General features: G+C 48.7%; 1 protein-coding gene across 2 annotated transcripts in view; it reads right to left on the bottom strand.

The window, feature by feature from the left end:
* SNX29 (sorting nexin 29) overlaps nt 1-20296 on the bottom strand; it is a 388450-nt gene that overhangs the window by 169381 nt on the left and 198773 nt on the right. For both annotated transcript variants that reach the window (XR_014022540.1, XM_081298376.1), the window contains exon 15: nt 15895-16001. Coding sequence is in view for 1 of the 2 variants with exons in the window: in XM_081298376.1 (XP_081154502.1) it covers nt 15895-16001 (107 nt within the window). In the remaining variant the exon portion in view is untranslated. The remainder of the gene's footprint in view (nt 1-15894; nt 16002-20296) is intronic.

The raw sequence follows: 20296 nt of genomic DNA, 5'->3' as shown, positions 1-20296 counted from the left end.
GTGCACTCTGGGACCAGACCATTCCACGCTTCTGGAGCAGTCTCCACTTCTTAAAAACATACCTACCTACATTCTCCACATTTCTCCAGAGGGCAGGAAGGCAGCACCTCCTCTCCAACCCCGACGCCAGGCAGGCACTGCCTGGCAAGTGCAAGAGCACAGCCCTGTCCCCACCTTGACATCACAACTGTGAAACCACATGAACGCCTGAGGAGGCTCAAAACCTAGACAGACATGCGTTGCACACAGAGACCATAAATTCTAGTTTCCTTAGACTCCAAATCATCAGAAAGCTGAAACAACCAGATTTTTTATAGTGTCACACTATGATAACTGATGTTCGTAATTATGGCCCCGAGGCACAGCACGTTCCTTAACTGCCTTCTAAATTATCGAAGATCAAATTATGTTCGGCACATTTTAGCGTTAAGTGTATTTTAATTATATTCTCATTCTTGGAAAATTAGTAACCCACACGGCTGAAATAGATGATCTAGGCAGCTCTGTGAATAAAATATTCTGGATAAAGCTCAGGATTTCCAGAATGTTCTCACAAAACCACACTCTTCCCTCTTTCTAGGTAAATGAGAGTTTAAAATTGATATCCTGCCTTCTTCCAAGAGAATATGGCCATTTAAACACCAACAAATTATGGAGTATTTTTTGAAGTAAGGGGAAAGGAGATGCAATAAAATAGATGAAGGCAACGAGAAGGTTGGAGCCAAAAACATGCCTTAACGTCTCGACTGTGGCTGAAAATGAACCCATACTTCTGCTGAGCCTCCTAGCAACCAAGGCAAGGAAGAAAATATGACCACTGGTACCATTACCAGCATCTAAAGAGTTAGATCCAATGACTACTTAGTCAAGAGAATTGTTCTGGTATTTATGCCCAGAGAAGAAACAACTCACACCATGCCTTATAAGCATGCACACCGAAAACACAGTGATGGTTCTCAGTAGTCCCTGGGTCTCCTAATACCCCGAGGTTGAAACTTCTAGTGCCACTGAAAATGGGTGAGACAGACTGGGCCAGGGGACCGCAGGGGAACAGGCAGTAAGGGCTGTGATGAACCAGAAGGGGCACATCACAGCTGAGGACCCAGCTGTAAACTGGCTCTGCCAACTGCTGCCATGTGGCAATATGGGCCCAATGCTTCCCAATCATCTCATCACAAAATAGGTCAAGCATACAGAAAAAGAAACGGCACATACAGGAAATGAGGAGCAGAAAGTAAACGCGTACCTGTGTCCCATCACCCACTGAGACACAGAACCTTCAGTAGGTTTGAGGCCCCTCCCCCGTGGTGTCGTCATTGCCTTGACATTCTTACTCATCACCCCTTGCTCTTCTGTATGGTGGCCACAGTGCAGCTTCCTTACCTACCTCCTTTCCAGTCCACGGCTCTCATCTCCCCATCACTGTGTCCCAGGGCACTCTTTCTTCATATCACACCCTCACGTCCACGAGATGCCCCACACAATGCGCCAGAGCTAAACCTTGTCCACTTTATCGGACTGATCTCAATGTACGCTACCCCACCCCCTCGCTCTTTTTGTTTTTAAACCTACTCCCTTGCTAGTGGCACGTAAGTTGTGTACACATTTTGCCACGAGCAATGATCGAAGTATCACTCCATCTCCCTCCTGGTGCACGCAGGCAAGGGTTACTCTAGCATGGGGCCAAAATCTAGGTGTTCGCCAAACTAATTCTAATTTTTAAAATTTGGGGGCTCACTCCACAACCACAAGTAAAACACACCATGGGCCAGATGCCTCCCTTGGCTGCCAGCAGGCAGCCTGCAGCATGGATGAGCAGCCCCCTGGGGAGCTGCAGAAGAGGCCTGCCATAGGCCGTGAACTCACCAGGCCGCGTCTGCTCCTGTCCATTAGCTGCCAAGTTCAAGGACAACAGCATCTCATGTTCAGACAACATAAGTTTTGGGCAAGTACTTGTGAACGTCATTTCTTGAAATCAGCTTTTGAGTACTTTTGGGTAGCAAGGACTTTGACCTTACAACTCACTGACACGAGCCCACTGGGGAGCCCAGAATGGAAACACCTTTAGAAAGTGTAGACTGGTAAGATTTACTCCAACGTTCATCCATCCTAAAATGTGGCCCCAAGACATTCCCTGATGCTTTGTAGCAGGAAGTTTACAAATAGCACAGGAGCTATCATCTGAAGGTCTGTTCCTCCAAAGTCATACCGAAATTCAAGCCCCCAAACTGATGGTGTGGGGAGAGTGGCGCCTATGGGAATAGATGGGGTTGTGAGCACAGAGCCTTGCAGTTAGTAGTAGTTCCTTTAGAGACAAAGGGACTCCAGAGCAAGGTAGGGTGGCACATGCCTGCAATCCCACCAACTCGCAGGCTGAAAAGGAGGATTGCAAGTTCAAGGCAAGCTTGGCAACTTAGTGAGACCCTGTCTCAAAATAAAAAATTGAAAAGTGGCAGGGATGTGGTTTGGCAGTGAGCATCAAGTGTCTCTGGGCTCAATCCCTAGAAATGCAAATAGAGTGGGAGGACCTCAGAGGTAGAGTGCTTGCCTAGCACACAAAAGGCCCCGAGCTCCCTCCACAGTACCACAAAAACAAAGACAAAGCACCCAGAGAGACCTCTCGTCTCCTACCACACAAGGACACAGCAATTGAGACACCAGCCTCCTTGTTCATGGAATTCCCAAACTGGAAACTGTAAGGAATAAATTTCTGTTGTTTGTAGGCTATCCTGTTATGGTATTTTGCTATAACTGCCAAAATAGACTAAGATAGTGGGTAACACAATCAATAGTAAGTAGAAGAGCACTGTACTAAAAACATGTAAGGCTGCCCCCTCTGAACTGCAGAAGTTGATTTCTATCTTTTGAAAATCGGTTTGACAAAGGCTTAGTGGAATGCAGCCACACCGTGGTTCACACTCAGGAGCTTCCTGCTACCTGGGGAAGCTGAGCAGTTCCGACAATGACCTGCCCACAGGGCCCACCGTCTGGCCCATACAGAGCCAGGTGCCCATCCCTGGGCTTTCTCTTCTGGTCTCTCAACCTAGCCCTGGTTTAGGTCATCAGACAACACACATTTAAGCTTTGTAATGTTGTGAACAACCAATAAAAAAAAATTAAAAAATTAAAAAATAAATAAATAAATAAATAAAACACATTTAGACTCCAGCAGAGAGAACCTTATGCACACTAGACCCCTTCCTACGTCACCTACTGAGACGGAATCAGATTCCAAGCAAATCATCTTTTTATATGATCAGAGTTTACTCTCAGATGAGAGGCCCTGAAGTGTGGTGCAGAGGATGAGGAACAGCGGCACAATATCAGATAAGGAGGGAAATGATGGCACCAGCAGGGACACACAACCACACACGACAGAGAGCCTCTGAGGAAGGTCGAGATCTTTCCTGTCCATAGGACTAGGGCCACTGACTGCAGCCCTCCCTGAGAAACGCTAGACCATTCATGCCACAGATAGAGACTCAGTGCCTGTCACATGCAGAGTGCAGTCCCTGAGTTGGTATGTAGCAGGGGCAAAGCAGACTGCCACCATCTCTGCCTCCCAGGAGGGAGACAGGCAAGAAGGAAGCAAGGAAAGACATAAACCAGGTGACTGGAGATCGTGAAGGTTCAGTGAAGAACATAGAGGGTCATGTGGAAGCTTACCCCAAAGGAAGATGCCGTCTAAGCAGACTAGCCGAGGACAGGAGTGAGCCAAGCAGAGATTTGGGGGGGGGGGCCGGGAGCGCAGGCTCTGTGGATAGAGTGAAGGTGGCATGTTCTAGGAAGACCAAAGGGGACCCAGAGTGGAAGAAACAGGAGGTGCTGGTAGGTAAGGTGGGAGAGGGGGGCAGACACAAGAGTAAGGACAACTTAGAGCCAGCTCAGGGATAGCAGGTGGAGTCTGCTGACATATTCCAGGCAAAAGAAGTTGTAGGTTAGGCCTATGGTGAAAAATGGCTGGTTTATGACATGCCCCAGAGAGCGGCCACCACCACCACTCAGTACCTAGGTGTGGAGTGAGGACAGAGGAGGACCTAGGTCTTTTAACTTCAGTAACTACTTGGAAGGAAGGTGAGCCATCCGCAGAGATGGAGAAAACTGTAGGAAGGACATGTTGAGAGGGAATCCTCAGTGGTCTGTTCAGTGCTAGGTGCCCTTAGCCCAGCAGTCCTTAACCAAGGCCATTTTCACCATCAAGGGCAGGGTTGGCAACATCTAGAGAGAGTTTGGGAGAGAGGGATGCTACTGTCACCCCGTGGGTGGAGTCACTAGCATCCTACAAGGCACAGGACAGCCCCCTACAACAAAGAACTGACTAATCCTAAACGCCACTGAGGCCCAGCCTAGGAACTTAATGTCGACCATGCAAGTTCCCGAAAGGCCAGCGTGGACGGTGTGCACTTGGCTTTTCTCCGTAGTTGCTCTCCTGTATCGCCATGTCCTCCCACTAGTGCTCTGTGGGAGTTGGAAAGGGACTGAGGTCAGTGGTTCTAAGTAAAAACTGTCAGAACGATTAAGTCATTCAAGGCCAAACCCAAGGCCAAGCAATGAGAAGAGGGGGAGGAGGAGGAAGGAGGTGAGAAGAGAACAGCAGGTCCTTCTCCATAGGAGTGGCCCGAGCTGGGGAAGCCAAGAAGCAGCCACAGAGCCCAGGCAGCAGCAGAGGCGCGCCAGGCATGACGGGCCTTACCCTGTCTGGACAGCGAGGGAAGATGGGGATCCGGAGAGTTTTTCCACCCGTGGAAAAATATGAATTAAAACTACATGGAGCGGACATTAGTCAACTATCAGACCAGGAAAGACCCATGAGACATTTCTATTTATGCCATTAAGAAATTTTTCAGCATGTAAAAAAGGTACAAATATTAAGTCAAGGTAAAATAAAAAAACCCATATTTCTAAATTTGACTTGGAAATGCATGTATGAATTCATAATATATATTCTACTGAGCAATGAGGGAGGGAGCGAGGGAAGGAGGGAAAGATTTTCTACCTTTGACAGCTGCAAAGTAATAGGAAACAGTACCCGACCTAATGAGCAACGCGAACAGCCTGTCACCCACACTGTAAGTATAAATACCTTTTTCTAGCAAATGAACCAGGGTACCATGAGAAATAGCCTACTCCAGGCCTGGAGCATGAAGGAGAAACAGGGGCCATGACACCCCAGCTTTAGGTTTTCATGTTCAGCAGGAGAGCAGAGATCCACTACTCTTAAAGGGAGTCCAACTAACTACCGTCCCATGGGCCAAAGACAGGACAACTTGAAATATCACATTAAAATATTAAGTTTAAATATGTAAATTCACAGTTTTTTTTTAATAAAAGCCTACTGGTCACATCTAGAGGATGTACAGGGACCAACTCACTATTCTGAAGAGTGAATAAATGAATGAATCTAAGCCTTGGTTCCCCTCCCCCATCTGCATTATGCAGAATCAACATAGGTGACAACTGTAAACGCACCAGGAATATTATACACATGCCACACACTAAACCAATTGACTGTTGTCATTATAACCCACACTGTAACAGCTGCACCTCCAGGAACACCCACACCAACTACCCCTGACAGATGCCACAGGGACGGCACAGCATGTCTGACCTTTCTGGAGGAGAATGGAGATTTTTCTCACTCTCAATGGCAGAGAAATGCAGAAGCAGTATGTGCATATAAATGGCTCTTGCTAAGGGTCTAAATGTTACAGACATGTTAACTTCTTTACAAAAACACTGTGAAAGAGGAACCATTAATATTCTCACTTTACAGATGAGAAAAGTGAAGTCTGCAGAAGTTCAAAACTTGCCCATGATCAAGTGGAAAACAGCAATGAAGCATCAAATTCCCAAGTCTTGCTCAAACTCTGGCTAAGTGTGAAGCACTGGGGAACGTGACAGAGCAGCCATGCAGAGCCAGGCCCTGGAGCATGAGGGACCTCGCAGAAGAACAGTGCTGCTGTCGGTGCGGCTGTAGCCCCCGCTGTCCCAGGCATCGCTGACTGCGCACTGTGCAGCCACCATCTACATATCAGGCCAGGGCACAAGTGCACCATTCCCACTACCCAGCGGGGAAGAGTGAGGTGCAGCCAATAGGAAGGTTGCCCAGAGCTGCTCGGGGAGAAAGGTGGACCCAGAACTGAACCCAAGGTCCATGGCTTACATTTTAATTCCAGCTTTACTAACATACAACTGACAGAAATGGTATACATTCAAGGCGTACAACATGACAATCTGATATAATCAGGTTAATTAACACGTCCATCATGGCCATGGTTACTATTTTGCATGTGGTAGTGGTGAGGGACCAGTGGTAAAGGACAGACACTTAAGGTCTATTCCGCAGTATAACTATAGTCATTACACAGGACTTTAGAGCCCCAAAATATGTTTGCACCCTCTGACAACACCTCCCAGGTCCCCACCACAGCCCTGGTGACTACCTTCTGCACTCCTAGTTCTCACCACTCCTCCCAGGGAGGCTGCCTGCAGAGGCAAAAGGTGAAGGACCAAGGAGGGGAGGAAGCCAGGGGTCCAGAGGACAGGACCTCGGGGAACGCCAAACCAAGGGAGAGCTTTGGCTGGGGCTAGGCATTACTTCTGTTTGGAAAATAAAACAATCACATAAATAGAACAACAAGGAAAAGTCAAAAATTCCTATTCTCCAGCCCAGATTTTAACACTTAGAAGTAGTATCCCCCCGAGCACTGGTTCTCAACGGGGACATGTGGCCAAATCTTTGCTGAAACCAAGTTTTCAAGTTTTTGCAAAGATGGTCTCTCTTCTCTATCTTAAAAGATTTTTTTTAAAGCCACCTGGAGGGTGTGGGAGAGAAATTGACAGAACCCAATTTCAATCTCCTCTGCTAAAGAAATAGCATCTTTTGCCCACAGCAGGGCACAGAGTTGCCTGCGTGGCCCAGAGGAGCAGCGGGTGGGGCGCTGTGAAGTTCCGTGGAGGGAAAAGGAACTTTTCAGCGTGCTTGTCACTGTGCAGGAGCGGCTGACAGTTGGCTCTGGCAGGCTGAAAACAGAACCTGTGAGTCACACCAGGAAGCCTGAGGAGACAGGGTATATCCGGCTCTCGGCTTCACCGGTTCTAGAGGTAAAATTTACCTTTTTCAACGGAAGTTGCAGAAAAAGTAGGATACTGAAGGGGGAAATTAGCCACAAGAAAAGCTGTGAGAGTTGTTTTTTGGGAAGAAAAAAAAAAGTAAGAAAGTTGTGAGCAACTTGGCAAACCAAAGTTCCCGAGTTGGAGGAAGGGCAAAGAATTCTGGAGGCCTCTCCAAAGACACCCATGGAAAAGTCGTAAGAGTGGAGGCTGAGCAAGCAGGACTTCAGGGTCCTCTGGCGGGTGCAGGCCTCCCTCACGGGAGCCAGTGACCACACTGCTGGGAGACCTCGTAAAGCCAAAACCGGGGCAGGGAGAAGTGAAGAACCAGGGATGTGGGAAGGAAAGGACCCTGTCTCTGGGGGTCTGCCCACCTGAGACCTGCGCTGAAGGCCTAGAGGAGTCCAGAGCAGTTCCATGGTGGTGCTGCCCTCAGCCATGTGACAGCAGCCAGGAGGAAGGCGGGGAGTCCGCCTGGAACACAGAGGTCCAGCCTCTGCCCAAGAGGAGCTGTCCTCAGCCCCAAGCAAGGGAGACGGGCCAGCAGTCGGGATCAGAAACCAGGGACAAACGGCAGTGCTTTCTGCTGATACATAAGCCGAAGGCTGCCCAGATTCCTCTCCAGACTGCAGGGTGTGGGGTGGGAGCAACTGTGGGCTCAGCGCCAGGACTCACTCACCCTGCCCATCAGAGCAGGCAGGCCCAAGAGAAGACGAGGCTATGGCAACCTCACGCCCCTCGGGGGCAATGCTATCTGCAACCCCAGCAGGTTGCCTCCTGATGCACCCCACTCAGGAGGAGAGGGCACCATAATCAACATGTGAGGAGTCTTCATTTGATCCCCAAGGGCTACACATGAGAAATGACTGTTCCCATGTTCCCAGGCTATAAACGAGGACACCTGAAGCTCTCAGAGATGAGCAGGAAACAGGCACACGCCCAGAGCCCTGATTTGGATCCTTGCATTCTGACATTGTCTTGTCATTCGAATTCGTGGCTGTTTTCAACTGAGAGGTTATGAGCTTCAGGTCTGGAATCCGACTCCCAGTTCTACCATTGATTCCACATGTGAACTTAAACATCAGCAAGTTACCATGCCTCAGTGTCCTTCTCTATAAAACGAGGACAGGATAATGCCACCACAGAATGACTGAGGATCAAATGAAACAAATTGCCCCAATACCCACCTGGCCTAGCACAAGCACTGGACAACTTAACAGAGAGCCAGCCAGCCTGAGAGGGATCCCCAGCAATCACTGAGAAGGATACCTGCAGCTTCCCAACACAAGAGAATGGCTCAAAATTAATAAAGAAAAAGGGTTCTTTTTGCTTTCATTTTTTAACACACTCAAACATGCCCCCAAAGTGGATTAAATAAAAACGCTCAATTTGTTCTTTCTACAGAGCTATTAGATCAAAGCAAGTTATTAGCTGAGCTACATAATTCGCTTGATTAATTTTGCTCTGTGATGAATCAGGAGAAGCAACAAAATCTCAAAGTTGCTCCCAATCCAATTTTGAATGTCTTTAAATCTTGAGAAAAGTCTTTGGCTGGAGGAAGTACACAAAATGCATCTGGAAAAGAAGTGGTAAGCTTCACCTCAGATGAGGGCCCCCACTCTCCTGGTGACATCTTTGTGAGCCAACACACTGAAGAACGAGGTGAAAGGATCTCAGTACCAAGGCTTCAGAACTGTGTTTGAAGCCCAGTGCCACCACTCCCCCGCTGTGTGACCTAGGATCCTCCACGCAACCATTCTGAGCCTCAGTTTCTACCACCCCTACCTCCCAAGCCCAGCTCAGAAATGAACATTCCTGCGCCGTCTTCTGAGACTCCCACTCCTTGCCCTCCATTACCAGCCCCTCTTCTGTCTTGCTTGCTGCCACAAACTCCTCTTGGATGGCGCTGACCTTCCATAGGACATGTGTCCCTTAAGTCAAGGGAGAGGGTTGGTTCATCGGGGTGCCCACAGATGATCTGGCCCCCACTCTTCCTTGTAGTCGCACACCTCCAAAGTGAACCTGGCCGTCAGTCTCCATGGTATCATTTCCCCAGGTGCCACCCCCTCCCGGACCTTCATTCACAGTGTCTCAATGGGTGCTTCCCTCTCCTCAGCAGGAGCCAGATGCTGGCAGCAGCTCAGACGCAGGAGTGGAACCTAAACTGGCTCCACCACAAGAACGCAAGGCTCTGCCAGGCATGGAGAGACAGACTCTTGCTTTCTCCTCCAAATGTGAACCTGGAAGAAGAACTCTTTGCCCAGAATTGATCACAGCCATCTGTGCGCATGGCGGGAAACCTACCAGAAGGATTTCAACCCAGAAACGGTAGAACTAGGGCTAGAAAAACAGGAAGCTGGTGACACGGCTCCTGGACCATCCCTACAGCCAGACTCTCCCTTTCCACAGACCATGAGGACGGACGGTGCTCTGCATCATAACCAGCACCCTGACACCCCAGCGACTCAGACAAAGGTCCGCTCCTCTTCTTCCCAAGCCTGCAGTGGACCCTGCAGCACGACAGGGAGGCTCCCCTCTAAGCAGGAACTCAGGGATCCAAGCCAGTGTCACCTTGCAGTGATGCCACACAGAAGCAGGGCTGCAGGACCACTAAGAAAACCCACCTCAACTCTAATGTCCTTCAGCTGAGGTGACTCTAACCACATCTGCTTACAGCCCTTTGGCCAGAGTGGTCACACAGTTCCAATCTACACATAAAGGACACTGGAAAATGTGCCTGTCCTGTGTGTCTGAGGAGAGAAAAATGAAGTGGGCCTTGATGAAGTTTAATCTCTGCCAGAGCCAGTTTGAGCCAAGTATTCTGTTGCCTGCAATGAAAAGTCTATTAAATAATACAGGTGCCAGCCAGGTGCCGGGGACGGTGCTGGAGGCTGGGCTGAGACAGAGAACAAGACACCTCAACAGCCACCACTGCGCCACTCCTGGCAGAGTGGAAGGACATGGGGAAAGAGGTAAATAAGAACAGACGGGAAGGACAAACCCAAAACCAGCGCCACCAGGATCAGGAGAGGAGACATTCAGCACACACGAGACAGCATGGGGTCTGAACCTCTTCTTCAGGGATGCAGGGGGTGACCAGCAAAGGTTTCCAGGAGGAGATCTTAAAGACAAGAAGTCAGCCAGGGAAAATGGGAAGGGGAGGATCTATGGAAAGAAAACAACGTTCTGGGGAGAAAAGCTTACCTGTGTAAAGGTATACACTTGGGAAACAAACCAGCTCAGAATAAGGTCTGAATGAAATAGAGCTGAAGACGAGGCAAGAGCCATAGCATGAGGGTTTTATATCAACACAACGTACTTCCTGTAGATGAAGTTAGGGAAAAGGTGAACCACTGGAGAGTTTCGAGCAGGGACATGGCCCAAGCAGACCAGCCAGGAGTAGTTCTTCATCGTTCTACCAAGAGCACTGAGCTCAGCCACCCTCCCCCAGTCTCCACAGCTCTACCCCTTAAGCGAAGAGCCCTCGATGTTATGAGCAGGCTCAGCCCACCCAGCACGTAGGACAGCCCTGTCCCTTCACCAGGCACATCCAACTCTAAGAGGACCATACCCCCTGAGGCCCCTCAACCAAGACCAGACACTCCTGCTGGGGGCCCACAAGTAGCTTCAAGAAACCACTTCCCACCTCAGGGAGGAAAGCAAATATAAAACAGGACCAAAATAGTGTGGGTCTGAAAAGCTGAAAACCAGCCACTATAATTACAAGTATTTTTATCTGTTGCCCAAAAAAGAGTGTCGGATCACGTTCCAAGTGTTCTCTGTGGAAGTTCATCTGTGCGTTCCCAGTGCTGCAGACCCACTCTAGGCCCTCCCAGCAGTGAGACCTCGAGGGAAACAGAGGCTCAACAGCACACACCAGGCAGAGCAAATGGCATGGAGCTGAGCCTGGACACCATCGCCACTGAGGACGGAGACCATGCCGTGAAGTAGTAGGAATGAGGTGCCCAAAGATCTCCTGGAAAAGAACCCACAAGATCAGCAAGGACAAATGCTCTGGGAGCAGGGGGCCTGCAGAGAGGCCCAGTTGTGACCTGCAGCTGTGCATGCTCTGCCCCAACATGATGGGTAACTGGAAGGCCAGGAGAGGAGGAAAGAACCAAGGGCCTCCAAAAGCAAGCTCTGGCCCTTCTTCTGCCCTGGACAGGTCACACCAATGCTCAGGAACAGGCAGAGGACAAGAGGTGTCTGATGGGCCTGGCATCTAAGCAAGCATACAGGTTTGTTTACGCCGATACGTGCTCACATTGGGAACCGTCTGCCAGCTGCCATTTTTCTCCTTGTCCCTTCAATTATCCCTGTGGGCTTGACAAGCTACGAGCTCGCAGGCTTGCCACCACTTTCACTGTCCTAACTCCCTTAGCCAGCCGACAAGCAAGTCCCAGCTCCTGTTCCTAGCAGGTACAGGGAAGGCCACAGAAGGTAACAGAAAGAACACCAAGTGTGGAGTCAGCCAAGGTCAAGTCCTGGTTCAACACCGGCGGGGCAGCCTCCTGAACACAGACCAGCGACTTATCACTGCCAAGCCCCAGTTTCCTCATCCATAATGATGCAGCAAACATTAGACAGTCTATGTAATGCAATTAACACATTGCCTGGAAATAGCAGTCAGCATAAATAGAGGGTAACTATCAACATCATTATCATTGGCATTTGTAGTTGCTGTCATTAAATGAATGTCACCAAACCCTAACAGGTTACAGGGTCCCAAGTGTAAAACAGACCTCAGAAAGCACCAGTGGGAGCAATTCTCCAGGATTAATGACCCAGTTTTTCCAACTAATAAATTACAAGTAAAACAGAAAGAGAAGGGGAGATAGAGGTGGGAAACCTGTAGATTAAAAGACAGAAATTCATCCACTAGCTGCCGTGTGGCTTCTTATTCAAACATGATTTGAACTGGAAACTTGAACACTCACCAGATAGTCAACGTTAATGAAGAATTACTGTAACTTTTGGGTGTGACTTTTTATTTTTAAATCCATGCATCTTTTACGTAAAAAAAATAAAAATAAAAATAAAAATGACTCCCAGTTACATCTCCTATCGGGACCCATAGGAGACAACGTGTAAGCCAACATTGCGATGTTTCTGTGTCCAAGGTCTCAATTGATTCGGGAACTTTTGAGTTTTATTAAAATGATGATCACATCCACAGCTCTCTGCAGCATGTCATTATGGGTTTACTTCTTGCCAGCTTGATGCTTAAGCTTACTTATCCATAAATAGCAAACCTGTCATTATAATGAGAATAAATACTGCTAATATACCATTTATTTCACCAATGAGCAAAAACCTTGGGACTAACTACACTCATCCAGTAAGTGACGAGTATCCCAGAACCTGAGAAACCAGTCTACAGCTGGCTGAGCCCTGCCATATGGACAGAAGCAAAGTTCCGTTTGCAGAGGCTAGACAGGCAGTGCTGGGGCACAGGGCAAGACTCAGGGCAGTCAGAGGACAGCACAGAGGAGAACTGAACTCCAGTGGGCAGGGTGTGGAGGAGGATAAAAAGGGAAGTAACACATATCTATCTTAAATCCTCTAAGTTGGGACACTTCAGTGGCAAGCAACAGAAGCAGATTCTAAGCTAAAGTCAGAGAACACTGACTGTAAACAGCGAGGAAAGTGGGAGCATCTGGCTCAGAAGGAACTGGACCCAGAACAGCTGTGGCAAGTGCAACCCAGGGATACCAGGGGAGCCTCAGCAGGTGCACTGTAATCAGTATGTGGAACAATGCTTCATGTGGCTTTTGGCCGACCAGATGGCCTCCCCAGCACCTTTGCATTCCTGTGTGATTCAGGAATTGAATCCCAGCTGCCCCACTTCAGACTAAATGCCCATCCTGAGCCAAGGGAGGGCAGAGTGCTTGGATTTTCTGACTCAACAAGGCAACTGAGAAAAGGTAGCCCCCAAAAGGACGTAGGAACCAAGGGAGAAACGGGCACAAGGGCACTTCCCGTCTGCTCCAGGTCATAACCTGGATCTTTGTGCTCAATCCCCAAAGCAACCCACTAGCAGCTTTTATTGGCTGACTGGGGCTTAATATCCTGGGTGGCCTACCCAGGGACTCATGGGAGAAAGCGACAACCTGAACTCAGTACGACAAGGGACAGTGTGTGCCCTGCAGGCCACCAGGTACAATCAAAGTCCAAATGCCTCCCATATCTGACATTCTTATTAAAGCCAACTGCTAGAATAGAATGCAAAAATCTCCAGAAATGAATCTAAACCAAAGAAACTGCACTTAAAAGATGCAAAGAAGCTGGTGTTGCATCTGTCCTTGAGGGTCCAAGGGCTTTCTCTTCAAAACCCTTAGTGAAAACCAATCCACCTCTTCTGATGCCTTACATCAGAGCCAGGGGAGTTTACAAAACAAATTCTGAGCACCGTCACTGCAGTCCAAGGAGGGAGGAGCTCTCTTTGCTTCTGCCGTGCTGGGGATGGAACCCAGGGCCTCGCACATGCTAGGCAACCCTCTGCCACCGAGTCACATTCCCAGCCCCAGAAAAAGAAGAAAAAAATTTTTCACCTCCGGTCATTGGCAGTTGATGGTCACCCACTAGTGACAGATGTTTCTGTGGTGCTAACATTAGGTTCTGAGCTGCCCTGACCCTGGGCTCAACGCCACCAAGAACAAAGGTGCTGTGTGAATGGGCAGTGGGGGCAACGGTTTTCTTGATTCCTAAGATGAACACAGAAGTGAAATGCTCAGGAGCTCCCTTCACAGTGGGTGAATCGCAGGTTTGGGTGTCCCTACAGCCGTGTTATCTGACACGAAGCATGGCCTCTTCTTCCGCCCTTTGAAGTGGAAGAGCCTGCGTCAGCCTCTCACAGGCGCTCACTGCTCCTCTCCCACAGCGGGTGGACATCAACCCAAGAACAAGGTGGCAGAGCAACAGCCCCAAGCACGGCGACAAGGACTCCATCCAGGCGAGCTGAGGGCTCAGCCAGTGCCTTGGCATCATGAAAGACTACAGCTTGTCACAGATGGAAGAACACTGGCAGAAACTGGCTATGCAACCAAGGAAGAATGAGACACAGTCTGGGCAGGACGTGCCCTGTGAGGATGTCTCTGCTTCAGGAACATAGCTGGCTGCTCCCAGGGGGAGTCACAGGCTGGTCAGAGAAAGCTTGACCTGAGCCACCAGTCCCCCATCTGGCAGCTCAACACTGCCACTGCCATCAGCCAACACCAAGTCTCACGCCCCACTGAATCAGTCTTCACAGAGGGGCTTGTGACGGGGGAAAAGAGGCCATGCAGGGCTGGACACGCTCCCCAGTCACAGCTCACCTTCCCTTGAGCTCACCTGAGTTGGAACTCGGGTTGCTGCTTAAAACTACCCCTAAACAAAGGGGGAAGCTTAATAACCACAGAAAGCATGGCATAAAAATAGGAGATCAAACTGAGAATGAGCTTAAGGCATCTTCTTCCAGACCCACCCCCATAACCCCAACTCCAGCATGTTCCCATTAACAATTAGTAGGTCTTTTTCTAGTTATAAAATTAACTCACTGGAGAAGTCTTAGAAAGTACTGGAAGTCTCCTTATAGACCTCCATGTGGACATGAATCTACAGACACAACCTGTAATACTACCCCCAGCTGAGTACCACAACATCATACACACACAAATAATAAAAACCTTGGTCCCAAGCTTCACCAATGATTGTGCTGACAGTGAATGGTTCATGATAAAATGCTACCGTGCCTAAAGACTTCAGTCCGTATTCATCAAGATCACTTTCTTCAGGTATGGACGATGAACATTGTCAAATTTCATCACCTATCCAAATCAATTCTTTTTAATATTTTTAGTTGTAGACGGACATAACTATTTGATTTATATTTGTATACGGTGCTAAGGATCAAACCCAGTATCACACATGGTAGGCAAGCGCTCTACCACTAAGCCACAACCCCAGCCCAATATCTGGTTTTTCTTCTTTAACTTCTTGGTAAGATGACTTACATGGATGAATTTCTAACGCTAAACCATCCTTCAAATCCTAAATACACTATTTTGTAAGTGCATTGATCCTTTAATATGTGGCTTAATTTGAGGAATCTCTTTCTAGAATCTTTGTACATCCTTACCTAAATGAAACAAATGCATAGTTTTTTTTTATGCTTTGTCAGTTTTTAATAGAAGAGTGATATACCCTGGAACCGAGACACACACATGCACGTACAGAATGCTGTGAGGAAATGCAAACAGCAGAAGGCTCTCTGTGGGTGCCCTGAAAGTGTTCCTGGAAATCGCCATGAAGCCATGGAGGCTCAACATCACCAGAGAAGCCATTCTTTGATTGCTTTTTCAACTTTCAAGCACAGCTTTTTGGCTCTTTCGGGCAGTGGGCCTCACCCTCAGTTGAATTTGGCATCGAATACCATTCTAGGACACAGCCCTGCTTACCTACACCTCCAGCTCAGCAGCACAAGCCTGAATGCAGTGTTCTCTCCTGCCTTTATCCTCCAAATCTGAGTTTCATTTATTTAACTCCTAATGGTACATATGTGCGCTTTCCCTCATTTCCTTACCACAAGTGCCAGATGTTTCCAATTAAGTGACATTTTTCAAAGAATCAACTCCACTTTCCTTTGTCTATACCGGTTTTATCTCTGTTTTGTTCTGTTGAGGGGGCGGGGCTTGATTGGTCATCTTGCTAGTGGCTCCATTTTAGCAGACTAGGCCTTGTCGCCAGAGGTTCCCAGAGCAGAGATCCAAAATAGACGTGCAGCCTCCTCTCAGGCAACCTTACCTCAATGAGCTTCCTTTCGTAAGAGCTTGCGAGCTCTTCAGCAACCTCTCCTGGCTTCTGTTCAGGGACTGTAACTTCGCCGTCAACGTTCCAAAGATTTGGCACAACTTTAGGAAAAGAAAGACAGTCCATAAGAATATTACCACTAATCAGAAGTTACTTTCCCAGTTAAAAAAAAAACAAAAACAAAAACAAAAACTTCCTTCCCAAATGGCTTCTCCAGAGAGAGGAATTTATAACCCTAAATCATCCTTCAAATCCTAAATACACTCTATATTGCAGGTGCATTGATCCTTTAATATGTGGCGGAATTCGAGGAATTCACAAGACGTGTATGCACACACACACTTACTAAATACTTGTACACCACAGCGTTCTCACGAAAGTATTTTATAACAGTAAAATGAGGATAAACTTCACTTCAGAACTGTCAGGAGAGACGCACAAGAGTCTGGGACAACCTCATCACTCTTCCATCCCATGGAAGCCATCACTGCCCCAACAACACAGGGGCCTACACTTGGATCTTTTATGTTGGCCAAATTTCTTTTTCAACAACATTATACCACAAGGTAGTGCCTGCCTCCAATCTAATGTAGGACGGTAATGGGGTTCTGGTGACATGCAAGACCAAGAATTGGCTTCTGCGAGCCCTCCGAGGGTGACAGCTTCTGTGAATGCTCTACTGGCAATGCACGAGTGACCACGAGGCCATGCCACAGGGAGATGTCTCCCAGGGCAGGGCACAGGACCCACAACCAGGTGCACATCCATATGTATGGGCTTTTTCCAGAGAACAGGTAAAAGAGGACTGGGAATTGCAGCCACGTGGTTCCCAGGAAAGTGGGACAACCAGGGCAGGAAGGAGCTCCTCCGGCAGGGGTGTGTCCCAAGAATAAGGCTCAGCCTGAGCCTCAGCACGAGGCTGTTTGCTGTGTGCTCCCCACGATAGTTCTCCTGATGCCCTGGCAACCACGATGGTGAGGATCTAAGGCTCACCCCCGTGACCTCCAGGAGGGAGTGAACATGAGGAAGGCCGAGCAACACTAGAGTCCCCACACCTGACGTGATCTGTGGCCGTGCCCAGCCACCCAGTGGCTACAACTCCACCAGGACAGCTGGCTGGGCCTGCTGTGCCAGTGGCGTCCCAGCAACAGAACGCCTGCGCGATGCCGTTCCCGTGCCAGGGGACTGCCGCTGCCGCCCCTGCTGCAGTGACCCGGGGACAACCTATAGCTTGAAATAGTTATTTACAGAAAAAAAATGTAAAAGACTTCTAGTGAAAGACCAGAGCTGGAACTCATTAACTTGTACCCACATTCTCTCAAGATCCCATTAAGATATCAACTTAAATTTTTAAACTTACCCTTAAGGAAAAAGAGAACTACAGAGGAAACGACTGAATTACAGAAGCTGAGAGTGAGGTAAGAGAGTTCCACTCCCAGGTAGAAGTGGACAACACCCAAATTCAACCTATTAAGATGGAAGGACTCATGAAAGAATCACAAAATGCTCACGCACACTCTGGGAAAGGGGAGTGAAAGATGGGCCAGAAACCAAAAATCAGGGGCCACAGGCCTGAGTGACAGGCAGACGGCAGAGCAGCCTGGGCTTGTGACATATGTAACACAGCAGCACGGGCTGAGCTGAGGGCCAGGCAGCTTAGAACAGCAAGAGAAGCGACACCCTGCACCTAGGCTTCTCCCACTCTGCCCCTCTCCACCCACTCCCTCCCACAGCGAGCAGCCAACACACAGCTGCAGGGAGCAACAGAAGAGGGTCCCCTGTGAGCCTAAAGTGGCCAAGAAAGGAGAGGAGATGGACCTCCGGATGACACAGCCTGACCACATGCTGAGACCCCACATCAGTCTCCATGGAGCTGCCCATCCACCCTCGGGCACTGCTCCAACATGAGAGCACAGAGCCAGGAATCACCACCCTTGAGAGACGGCAGCTCAGATCAAAGACAGGAGCAGAATGAACAAATGCAGCTTCTAGAGAGAGATGGGGGACTTCAAAAGCAAATTACCAGCAATGCTCACAGAGACAGAGGGGAGAAGACAGCGTCATAAGACAAGAACAGGGAAACAGTTTTCAAAAAGTGAAAACAGAGAACTAAAAAGCTCTTTTCTGCAGCTAAACCATGATAGCACAAGGGAACACTGACTAGAACGCAGGAGGGCAGGAAACTTCCAGAAAACAGAGACAGCAGATAACTAAGTGGAAAACGAGAAAGGAAACACAAGAAAGGGGGGAAGACGACCCAGAGCAGGAACACGGCGAAACATCTCAAAAACCCCGTGGCCCAGGCACCACGTCAAGACTGAAGGGCTCAGTGAGCATGCGGCTCAGGGGGAGGCCACGGTCGCCTTCTCAGCACCAGGGACACAGCACAGAGGCAGCTAGAGCAAAAGCTCAAGTGTTACCTGTCACAGAGGGCTTCACACTGGAAATAGCCTAAGGTTCTAAAGCCCTTTGGCCAACCAGGGATCAACAAAAAACATCTCCCACCTCAAATCACACGGCCGACCACGTGAGAGGTGGCACCCAGACATGCAGACACAGCCCACAGACACTCTGCCTCCCACGACAGGAGGAAACAAATCCAGTAACAGTAGAGCACAGAATCCAAGTTACAGGGGATGAGCACACAGTGAGCCGGCGGATTTTTCATAAAACCCCAAAAGTGGCAAGACCCCAAATGAAGAAGGGATGGACAAAGCGCGGTCTGTCCTCACAGCATCCCACTCAGCCACGCAGAGGAATACAGTGCTGGGTCTTGCTGTGACATGGGCACACCTGGAAAGACTCCCAAAGCCATGCATCATGAGGACCTGTCCTCCTGAAACGCCCAGCACAGGGCCCTCACCAGGAGCTGGGACAGTCACCACTAATGGGCCTGCAACTGCTTTCGGGGGTGATAAGAAAGTTCTGGAATTGGTGTATGATGGTTGTACAACCTCATAAATGTAGTAAAAGCAGCTGAATGGTATGGTATGAATTAAATCTCAAAACTCTTATTTGAGAAATAAAAACAAAAGTGAGTCAGAGCTGGGAGCCACCAAACAGCAGGCTGCTAGCTGGGGCAGGTCAACAGGCCCCAGAGACACGCTTCAGGATGCGAGTGACAGGTGACTTAATGTGCTTGAGCCTCCTGAGGGGGTTTCCATACTGAGGGGGACCAGGAGATCAGTCAGTGATGAGCACAGAGCACACGCATCAACGAAAGGAAAAATAAGCTTTAACTCCAGGGACGCCGAAAGGCTGTGCAGGAAAAATGACCCTGCACCTGATGGCTTGGCACGTTCAGGTATAATAAAACAATCCCTGATACTGGTGTAAGCTAAATGATGCCGTGACTGTGCCCAAGGGGTGTGGGGGTGTGTGTTACCCATCTTCCACAGTGAGAAATCAATAATGCCTACAAGTGAAAAATCAGAAAGTGGCAACAGTCGTTCCGAGACACTGAGGCAACGACTGAAAGAAACAGTTTTAACAGTTTCAAACAATTGCTTTTGGGGAGCAGGAAATGGGGAGGATGGCAACCAAAGGTCTCACCTTTTTTATAATAAGGTTAAGAAAACAAATGGCTTTCATCAACCTGCCTATATCATTTGGGTTTAAAAACACAAACTAAACTTTTATAAAACATGTGAGTGAGAATTTGAGGGACGCTTCCTTTAGAAATGAGACAGAAACATTAAACATGATGGCAGCCGTGCCCCTCAGCACAGCAACCCGGGTGGATGCAAGCAGGAGGGTGCCCGCAAGACGGACCCAGCTGGCACACAGCACCTGGTACTAATGTGCATCCAAAATGTCTAACTCAGAGTTAGCCCCCCATCTGCCTGGCTTCCAGATGTGCTGACCTTCACTGGGCCTAATTACCTCCCCCCACAAGGAGATCCTGCTGATCAGGAAGACATGGCCACCCAAACCACCACGTGCCCACACACCTCAGTGATCAGGCTACTGGCCTTCCAGGCACCAGCCCTCTGGGCGAGCATTTTTTAAAAATCAGCAATCTTCCATGCTGGGGGAAGCAGATGCAAAAATAAGACACTTAACCTTCATGACTGGGGACAGATCCTGGACAGTCACAAGTTTATAGAAGGTCCCTTAGAATCTAGTTAACTTTTCCTGCAACTCTCTGACCTCCTACTGGCCCGGTTCAGCTACTGCAGCTTTAATAAGTATATCAGACACTCTAATTCTATGTAGGAAATAACATAATTAAACCTAATTCCAACGTGTCATTCTTTCCTCACCAGTAGGCCGCCTCAGGCACCGCATGGCCCCTGCCTCCCGGTTCTCACCTTCTTGTGTAATCTCTACCTGCTAAGTCTGCACTGGACTCACGGACTTGACTCTAATAAAGTATATCTAGAAGAATTGAAGCACT

Source organism: Spermophilus citellus (genome assembly GCF_964194105.1).
Source record: "Spermophilus citellus genome assembly, chromosome: 6".
In the NCBI taxonomy this organism is placed as follows: Eukaryota; Metazoa; Chordata; class Mammalia; order Rodentia; family Sciuridae; genus Spermophilus; species Spermophilus citellus.
The sequence above is the reverse complement of the archived record's forward strand: the minus strand, read 5'-3'. Positions and strand labels throughout refer to the sequence as shown.